Source organism: Oncorhynchus gorbuscha, linkage group LG08, assembly GCF_021184085.1.
Source record: "Oncorhynchus gorbuscha isolate QuinsamMale2020 ecotype Even-year linkage group LG08, OgorEven_v1.0, whole genome shotgun sequence".
NCBI lineage: Eukaryota > Metazoa > Chordata > Actinopteri > Salmoniformes > Salmonidae > Oncorhynchus > Oncorhynchus gorbuscha.
In genome coordinates, this window is record NC_060180.1 from 1071269 (window position 1) to 1081636 (window position 10368).

The following is a 10368-nucleotide window of genomic DNA, read 5'->3' on the forward strand; positions in this document are numbered from 1 at the left end:
CAGTCAGCCAGTCAGTCAGCCAGTCAGCCAGCCAGCCAGCCAGCCAGCCAGTCAGCCAGCCAGCCAGTCAGCCAGTCAGTAACTCACTTTCCCTCCAGAAGCAGAGGCACCACTCTGCGGTGGAAACCCTCCCATCCTTGTATCCGTCACAGGAGTTGAAGAAGGGGCGGATGCACACCTCATACTTGTCCAGGTTGATAGCTGCCAGCTCGGCCTGAAATTAAAATGTACTTTTACATTTATTTGGTGTAAAAATAACACATCATGTACTGTACATGTCTAACGAGATGAGCAATCTGATCCCAGAAAGATAACACCTGAAAGTATTCATTAAAACACTTGTTTTCAAAGTGGTCCTCAAAGTGGTAAAACAAATGAAAGGATTATCAGACCAATGCAAAGTTACCTGGTCCAGATACAGGTCAGTATTAGTATCCAGCTTAGAGAACATCCAGCCTATGGAATCCTTACAGCTGGCCACCAGGCTCTTGTCCAGGACTGAGGAGAGAAAACATGCACATAATAATTATACATTTTATTTACTAGATGTCTTTCAAGACACATCAAATCAAAAGTGCAGGTCAAATCAAATCCCAGGTCAATTAAAATTAAATCAAAACAAAAGACCAAGTTAAAACTAAATGTTTTTTTAGTTTACGGAGCCCAGGACTCCCTGGAAAACAGTGGCAGGTGTTACTGAGGGGACTATCCTGGCTAAACAAATACAAGGAAATGACTTGATTGTGAATGTGATTCACTTCTCTTCTCCTCTTCCTGCCTACTGCCACATAAGGCATATTTTAAAGGAGGCCTTCACAGGGTGCCTGCTATCTCTAGACGGGAGGGCTGAGAATGACAGAGTGGATGTATGAATGTTTATGTGTTTATCCTTTATTATACTGGCCAGTGTCATAATCCATATTTCATCAACTTACAGTTCTAGGTTTCACCCTGATCCGTTATTCTTCAGTAGTTGTGTGAATGGGAGCTTTGTGATGTCATGTTGTCGTGATGTCACGTTGCTGTGATGTCATGTTGCTGTGATGTCATGTTGTTGTGATGTCATGTTGCTGTGCTGTCACGTTGCTGTGATGTCATGTTGCTGTGATGTCATGTTGTTGTGATGTCATGTTGCTGTGATGTCATGTTGCTGTGATGTCACGTTGCTGTGATGTCATGTTGCTGTGATGTCATGTTGTTGTGATGTCATGTTGCTGTGATGTCATGTTGCTGTGATGTCATGTTGCTGTGATGTCATGTTGCTGTGCTGTCATGTTGCTGTGCTGTCATGTTGCTGTGATGTTATGTTGCTGTGCTGTCATGTTGCTGTGCTGTCATGTTGCTGTGATGTCATGTTGCTGTGATGTCATGTTGCTGTGATGTCATGTTGCTGTGATGTCATGTTGCTGTGATGTCATGTTGTTGTGATGTCATGTTGCTGTGATGTCATGTTGCTGTGATGTCATGTTGCTGTGATGTCATGTTGCTGTGCTGTCATGTTGCTGAGCGAGTGGTCGCATCTGCACGTCGCTCCAACGGGTAGTATAACTTTTTCACTACTTTTTCATTATATTTCATTATATCACAACGGTTTGATTTGTCTTATCTTAGCAATTTCTTCTCAGCTAGCTACATAGCCGTCTTTGTATCAAAGATAATTGCGTAATTATCGTATTTCGCCGTCCTAACGTAGTCTTCACTAGCCAGCTAGCTAACGTCCACTGATTAGCTGCACTGGAGAAACTGTTACACTCAACTGAACGACTTGATCAGTGTAGTGTTAGCTAGCTACATAGCTGTCTTTGCTGTCTTCGTATCATCGTATCATCGTATCCAAGATAATTGTGTTGTTTAGGTTTAGAGTGTGTAGTCTTAGAGTGATTATCTTAATTTACCGAGGTTAGCTAGCCAGCTATTTGTCGTCCTTAACGTAGGTGACTCTGCTAGCTAGCCAACAGCTAGCCAACGCTAGCCAACGTCTTCTGTATAGAACTCAACTACCCGGTCGCATTCACAGGTTGTATCACATTTTCACTTCATTTTCATTACAGTACAACGGTTTGATTTGTTTGATCGTAGCTAGCTACTTAGCTAGCTACATAGCCGTCTTTGTATCAAAGATAATTGTGTAGTCTAGAGCGATTTTCTAGGTTCGCTAGCCATCTATTGTCGTTCTTTTAACGCAACGTAACGTAAACAACACTGCTAGCTAGCCTGCTAGCCCCGAATAGCAACACTGCAGAAACTATTACACTCAACGGAACGACTTGATTAGTGTAGTGTCAACAACGCACCCACTGCCAGCTGACCTACTTCAGCAGTACTGTATCATTTTAATCATTTTAGTCAATAAGATTCTTGCTACGTAGCTTAACTTTCTGAACATTCGAGACGTGTAGTCCACTTGTCATTCCAATCTCCTTTGCATTAGCGTAGCCTCTTCTGTAGCCTGTCAACTATGTGTCGGTTTATCCCTGTTCTCTCCTCTCTGCACAGACCATACAAACGCTCCTCACCGCGTGGCCGCGGCCACCCTACTCTGGTGGTCCCAGCGCGCACGACCCACGTGGAGTTCCAGGTCTCCGGTAGCCTCTGGAACTGCCAATCTGCGGTCAACAAGGCAGAGTTCATCTCAGCCCATGCCTCCCTCCAGTCCCTCGACTTCTTGGCCCTGACGGAAACATGGATCACCACAGACAACACTGCTACTCCTACTGCTCTCTCTTCGTCCGCCCACGTGTTCTCGCACACCCCGAGAGCGTCTGGTCAGCGGGGTGGTGGCACCGGGATCCTCATCTCTCCCAAGTGGTCATTCTCTCTTTCTCCCTTACCCATCTGTCTATCGCCTCCTTTGAATTCCATGCTGTCACAGTTACTAGCCCTTTCAAGCTTAACATCCTTATCATTTATCGCCCTCCAGGTTCCCTCGGAGAGTTCATCAATGAGCTTGATGCCTTGATAAGCTCCTTTCCTGAGGACGGCTCACCTCTCACAGTTCTGGGCGACTTTAACCTCCCCACGTCTACCTTTGACTCTTTCCTCTCTGCCTCCTTCTTTCCACTCCTCTCCTCTTTGACCTCACCCTCTCACCTTCCCCCCTACTCACAAGGCAGGCAATACGCTCGACCTCATCTTTACTAGATGCTGTTCTTCCACTAACCTCATTGCAACTCCCCTCCAAGTCTCCGACCACTGCCTTGTATCCTTTTCCCTCTCGCTCTCATCCAACACCTCCCACACTGCCCCTACTCGGATGGTATCGCGCCGTCCCAACCTTCGCTCTCTCTCCCCCGCTACTCTCTCCTCTTCCATCCTATCATCTCTTCCCTCCGCTCAAACCTTCTCCCACCTATCTCCTGATTCTGCCTCCTCAACCCTCCTCTCCTCCCTCTCTGCATCCCTTGACTCTCTATGTCCCCTATCCTCCAGGCCGGCTCGGTCCTCCCTCCCGCTCCGTGGCTCGATGACTCATTGCGAGCTCACAGAACAGGGCTCCGGGCAGCCGAGCGGAAATGGAGGAAAACTCGCCTCCCTGCGGACCTGGCATCCTTTCACTCCCTCCTCTCTACATTTTCCTCCTCTGTCTCTGCTGCTAAAGCCACTTTCTACCACGCTAAATTCCAAGCTTCTGCCTCCAACCCTAGGAAGCTCTTTGCCACCTTCTCCTCCCTCCTGAATCCTCCGCCCTCCTCCCCCCCTCCTCCTCTCTGCAGATGACTTCGTCAACCATTTTGAAAAGAAGGTCGACGACATCCGATCCTCGTTTGCTAAGTCAAACGACACCGCTGGTTCTGCTCACACTGCCCTACCCTGTGCTCTGACCTCTTTCTCCCTCTCTCTCCAGATGAAATCTCGCTCTTGTGACGGCCGGCCGCCCAACAACCTGCCCGCTTGACCCTATCCCCTCCTCTCTTCTCCAGACCATTTCCGGAGACCTTCTCCCTTACCTCACCTCGCTCATCAACTCATCCCTGACCGTTGGCTACGTCCCTTCCGTCTTCAAGAGAGCGAGAGTTGCACCCCTTCTGAAAAAACCTACACTCGATCCCTCCGATGTCAACAATTACAGACCAGTATCCCTTCTTTCTTTTCTCTCCAAAACTCTTGAACGTGCCGTCCTTGGCCAGCTCTCCCGCTATCTCTCTCTGAATGACCTTCTTGATCCAAATCAGTCAGGTTTCAAGACTAGTCATTCAACTGAGACTGCTCTCCTCTGTATCACGGAGGCGCTCCGCACTGCTAAAGCTAACTCTCTCTCCTCTGCTCTCATCCTTCTAGATCTATCGGCTGCCTTCGATACTGTGAACCATCAGATCCTCCTCTCCACCCTCTCCGAGTTGGGCATCTCCGGCGCGGCCCACGCTTGGATTGCGTCCTACCTGACAGGTCGCTCCTACCAGGTGGCGTGGCGAGAATCTGTCTCCTCACCACGCGCTCTCACCACTGGTGTCCCCCAGGGCTCTGTTCTTGGCCCTCTCCTATTCTCGCTATACACCAAGTCACTTGGCTCTGTCATAACCTCACATGGTCTCTCTTATCATTGCTATGCAGACGACACACAATTAATCTTCTCCTTTCCCCCTTTCTGATGACCAGGTGGCGAATCGCATCTCTGCATGTCTGGCAGACATATCAGTGTGGATGACGGATCACCACCTCAAGCTGAACCTCGGCAAGACGGAGCTGCTCTTCCTCCCGGGAAGGACTGCCCGCTCCATGATCTCGCCATCACGGTTGACAACTCCATTGTGTCCTCCTCCCAGAGCGCCAAGAACCTTGGCGTGATCCTGGACAACACCCTGTCGTTCTCAACTAACATCAAGGCGGTGGCCCGTTCCTGTAGGTTCATGCTCTACAACATCCGCAGAGTACGACCCTGCCTCACACAGGAAGCGGCGCAGGTCCTAATCCAGGCACTTGTCATCTCCCGTCTGGATTACTGCAACTCGCTGTTGGCTGGGCTCCCTGCCTGTGCCATTAAACCCCTTCAACTCATCCAGAACGCCGCAGCCCGTCTGGTGTTCAACCTTCCCAAGTTCTCTCACGTCACCCCGCTCCTCCGTTCTCTCCACTGGCTTCCAGTTGAAGCTCGCATCCGCTACAAGACCATGGTGCTTGCCTACGGAGCTGTGAGGGGAACGGCACCTCAGTACCTCCAGGCTCTGATCAGGCCCTACACCCAAACAAGGGCACTGCGTTCATCCACCTCTGGCCTGCTCGCCTCCCTACCACTGAGGAAGTACAGCTCCCGCTCAGCCCAGTCAAAACTGTTCGCTGCCCTGGCCCCCCAATGGTGGAACAAACTCCCTCACGACGCCAGGACAGCGGAGTCAATCACCACCTTCCGGAGACACCTGAAACCCCACCTCTTTAAGGAATACCTAGGATAGGTTAAGTAATCCCTCTCACCCCACCCCCCCTAAGTTTTAGATGCACTATTGTTAAGTGACTGTCCCACTGGATGTCATAAGGTGATTGCACCAATTTGTAAGTCGCTCTGGATAAGAGCGTCTGCTAAATGACTTAAATGTAATGTAAATGTAATGTCATGTTGCTGTGATGTCATGTTGCTGTGATGTCATGTTGCTGTGATGTCATGTTGCTGTGATGTCATGTTGCTGTGCTGTCATGTTACTGTGCTGTCATGTTGCTGTGATGCCATGTTGCTGTGCTGTCATGTTGCTGTGATGTCACGTTGCTGTGATGTCATGTTGCTGTGATGTCATGTTGCTGTGATGTCATGTTGCTGTGATGTCACGCTGTTCTCTCTCTGTTCTCTGTCTCTCCTCCCTCTACTATGTGGTGGGGCTTCAGCCCTCCTGGGTTCTGGGTCTGAACATCTGAGAGGGTGTCTCTGTGAGGAGGCCCTTCCACACCATGATTTGTTTGTCAGTATTAGTATCCAAAACAGAGATGCTTGTTCTAGGTCCCAAGAAACAAAGAGATCTTCTGTTGAATCTGACAATTAATCTTAATGGTTGTACAGTCGTCTCAAATAAAACTGTGAAGGGCCTCGGCGTTACTCTGGACCCTGATCTCTCTTTTGAAGAACATATCAAGACCATTTCGAGGACAGCTTTTTTCCATCTACGTAATATTGCAAAAATCAGAAACTTTCTGTCCAAAAATGATGCAGAAAAATTAATCCATGCTTTTGTCACTTCTAGGTTAGACTACTGCAATGCTCTACTTTCCGGCTACCCGGATAAAGCACTAAATAAACTTCAGTTAGTGCTAAATACGGCTGCTAGAATCCTGACTAGAACCAAAAATTTGATCATATTACTCCAGTGCTAGCCTCTCTACACTGGCTTCCTGTCAAAGCAAGGGCTGATTTTAAGGTTTTACTGCTAACCTACAAAGCATTACATGGGCTTGCTCCTACCTATCTCTCTGATTTGGTCCTGCCGTACATACCTACACTACACGTACGCTACGGTCACAAGACGCAGGCCTCCTAATTGTCCCTAGAATTTCTAAGCAAACAGCTGGAGGCAGGGCTTTCTCCTATAGAGCTCCATTTTTATGGAACGGTCTGCCTACCCATGTCAGAGAAGCAAACTCGGTCTCAACCTTTAAGTCTTTACTGAAGACTCATCTCTTCAGTGGGTCATATGATTGAGTGTAGTCTGGCCCAGGAGTGGGAAGGTGAACGGAAAGGCTCTGGAGCAACGAACCGCCCTTGCTGTCTTTGCCTGGCCGGTTCCCCTCTTTCCACTGGGATTCTCTGCCTCTAACCCTATTACAGGGGCTGAGTCACTGGCTTACTGGGGCTCTCTCATGCCGTCCCTGCAGGGGATGCGTCACCTGAGTGGGTTGATTCACTGTTGTGGTCATCCTGTCTGGGTTGGCGCCCCCCCCCCCCCCCCCCCCCACTTGGGCTGTGCCGTGGCGGAGATCTTTGTGGGCTATACTCAGCCTTGTCTCAGGATGGTAAGTTGGTGGTTGAAGATATCCCTCTAGTGGTGTGGGGGCTGTGCTTTGGCAAAGTGGGTGGGGTTATATCCGTCCTGTTTGGCCCTGTCCGGGGGTGTCCTCGGATGGGGCCACAGTGTCTCCTGTCCCCTCCTGTCTCAGCCTCCAGTATTTATGCTGCAGTAGTTTGTGTCGGGGGGCTAGGGTCAGTTTGTTATATCTGGAGTACTTCTCCTGTCCTATTCGGTGTCCTGTGTGATTCTAAGTGTGCGTTTCTCAATTCTCCCTTCTTTTCTTTCTCTCTCTCGGAGGACCTGAGCCCTAGGACCATGCCCCAGGACTACCTGACATGACGACTCCTTGCTGTCCCCAGTCCACCTGGCCATGCTGCTGCTCCAGTTTCAACTGTTCTGCCTTACTATTATTCGACCATGCTGGTCATTTATGAACATTTGAACATCTTGGCCATGTTATGTTATAATCTCCACCCGGCACAGCCAGAAGAGGACGGGCCACCCCACATATGCTCTCTCTAATTCTCTCTTTCTTTCTTTCTCTCTCTCGGAGGACCTGAGCCCTAGGACCGTGCCCCAGGACTACCTGACATGATGACTCCTTGCTGTCCCCGGTCCACCTGACTGTGCTGCTGCTCCAGTTTCAACTGTTCTGCCTTGTTATTATTCGACCATGCTGGTCATTTATGAACATTTGAACATCTTGGCCATGTTCTGTTAAAATCTCCACCCGGCACAGCCAGAAGAGGACTGGCCACCCCACATAGCCTGGTTCCTCTCTAGGTTTCTAATCTCCACCCAGCACAGCCAGAAGAGGACTGGCCACCCCACATAGCCTGGTTCCTCTCTAGGTTTCTTCCTAGGTTTTGGCCTTTCTAGGGAGTTTTTCCTAGCCACCGTGCTTCTACACCTGCATTGCTTGCTGTTTGGGGTTTTAGGCTGGGTTTCTGTACAGCACTTTGAGATATCAGCTGATGTACGAAGGGCTATATAAATACATTTGATTTGATTTGATTTGTTATCGTCAGCTTGAGGGCCACGTAGGAAACCTATATTAAATCTCCCTTTACTTTTCGCATGATACAACGTGGTCCTGAGTTGAATTCAATACGGTCTGTCTGTGACACTGATGACTGTCAAACACATTGCAACTCAGACAGGAATGTGCTACTTTGTGTATAGCTCTTTATTGGGTGAAGACTTCATTACGGGACTGTCATAACTGAGATGTCAGCTGTGAATCAGAGCATAAAGGAGTGTACTGGAAGAGAGGAGAGAGAGACGAGAGAAGAGGAGAGAGAGAGAGTAGAGAGTAGAGTAGAGAGAGCAGAGAGAAATAGAGATAGAGAATAGAGAGTAGATAGAGCCGAGAGAGATAGAGAGAGAGGAGAGAGAGTAGAGAGAGAGGAGAGAGAGACGAGAGAGAGACAGAGAGGAATGAGAGAGAGTGAGAAAGGGTAGAGAGAGAGAGGGAGAGGGAATAGAGAGTAGAGAGAGCAGAGAGAGAAGAGAGAGAGAGAATAGAGAGTAGAGAGAGCAGAGAGAGAGAGAAGAGGAGAGAGAGAGAATAGAGAGTAGAGAGAGCAGAGAGAGAGAGAGAGAGAATAGAGAGCAGAGAGAGAATAGAGAGTAGAGAGAGTAGAGAGAGAGAGTAGAGGAGAGATAGAGGGAGAGAGAGAGACAGAGAGAGAGAGAGAGAGAGAGAGAGAGAGAGAGAGAGAGAGAGAGAGAGAGAGAGAGAGAGAGAGAGAGAGAGAGAGAGAGAGAGAGAGAGAGAGAGAGAGAGAGAGAGAGAGAGAGCGAGTAGAGGAGAGAGAGAGGGATAGAGGGAGAAAGAGAGACAGAGGTGGTACCAGCTCCAGGGACACACAAACACACTCACCTGAGACGGTGCCAGGTCCAGGCTTGCCTGAGTTGTTCTGCTTGGCGTTTCCATGGAGCAGTTGGAACCAGTCTCTGAGGCGGTCTCCAAGGTCTGCCAGGTCCTGCCCGGTACAGCTCTCTGCTGAGGGAAGGAAAGGGAATCCCCACAGTTCATAACATAACACACACACACACACACACACACACACACACACACACACACACACACACACACACACACACACACACACACACACACACACACACACACACACACACACACACACACACACACACATATTTATATCATCGATACCATATAGTAGGACAGGTCTCACCGAGTCCACAACTACCATACAGTAGGACAGGTCTCACCGAGTCCCCAACTACCATACAGTAGGACAGGTCTCACCGAGTCCACAACTACCATACAGTAGGACAGGTCTCACCGAGTCCACAACTACCATACAGTAGGACAGGTCTCACCGAGTCCATAACTACCATACAGTAGGACAGGTCTCACCGAGTCCACAACTACCATACAGTAGGACAGGTCTCACCGAGTCCACAACTACCATACAGTAGGACAGGTCTCACCCAGTCCACAACTACCATACAGTAGGACAGGTCTCACCGAGTCCACAACTACCATACAGTAGGACAGGTCTCATCGAGTCCACAACTACCATACAGTAGGACAGGTCTCACCGAGTCCACAACTACCATACAGTAGGACAGGTCTCACTGAGTCCACAACTACCATACAGTAAGTCGCTCTGGATAAGAGCGTCTGCTAAATGACTTAAATGTAAATGTAATACAGTAGGACAGGTCTCACCGAGTCCACAACTACCATACAGTGGGACAGGTCTCACCGAGTCCACAACTACCATAGAGTAGGTCAGGTCTCACCGAGTCCACAACTACCATACAGTAGGACAGGTCTCACCGAGTCCACAACTACCATACAGTAGGCCAGGTCTCACCGAGTCCACAACTACCATAGAGTAGGCCAGGTCTCACCGAGTCCACAACTACCATAGAGTAGGTCAGGTCTCACCGAGTCCACAACTACCATACAGTAGGACAGATCTCACCGAGTCCGCAACTACCATACAGTAGGACAGGTCTCATCGAGTCCACAACTACCATACAGTAGGACAGGTCTCACCGAGTCCACAACTACCATACAGTAGGACAGGTCTCACCGAGTCCACAACTACCATACAGTAGGACAGGTCTCATCGAGTCCACAACTACCATACAGTAGGACAGGTCTCACTGAGTCCACAACTACCATACAGTAGGACAGGTCTCACCGAGTCCACAACTACCATACAGTAGGACAGGTCTCACCGAGTCCACAACTACCATACAGTAGGACAGGTCTCACCGAGTCCACAACTACCATACAGTAGGACAGGTCTCACCGAGTCCACAACTACCATACAGTAGGACAGGTCTCACCGAGTCCACAACTACCATACAGTAGGACAGGTCTCACCCACAACTACCATACAGTAGGATAGGTCTCAGTCCACAACTACCATACAGTAGGACAGGTCTCACCGAGTCC

At 49.3% G+C, this 10368-nt stretch overlaps 1 protein-coding gene across 1 annotated transcript in view; it reads right to left on the reverse strand.

Annotated features, from left to right (window-relative positions):
- LOC124041083 (testican-2-like) overlaps window positions 1–8934 on the reverse strand; it is a gene marked incomplete at its 5' end in the record, with an annotated part of 38935 nt that extends 30001 nt beyond the window's left edge. The window contains 3 exon segments of the mRNA XM_046358244.1: window positions 88–214; window positions 407–498; window positions 8812–8934. Of these exon segments, the coding sequence (XP_046214200.1) occupies window positions 88–214; window positions 407–498; window positions 8812–8934 (342 nt within the window).
- Window positions 8935–10368: the final 1434 nt, after the last annotated feature.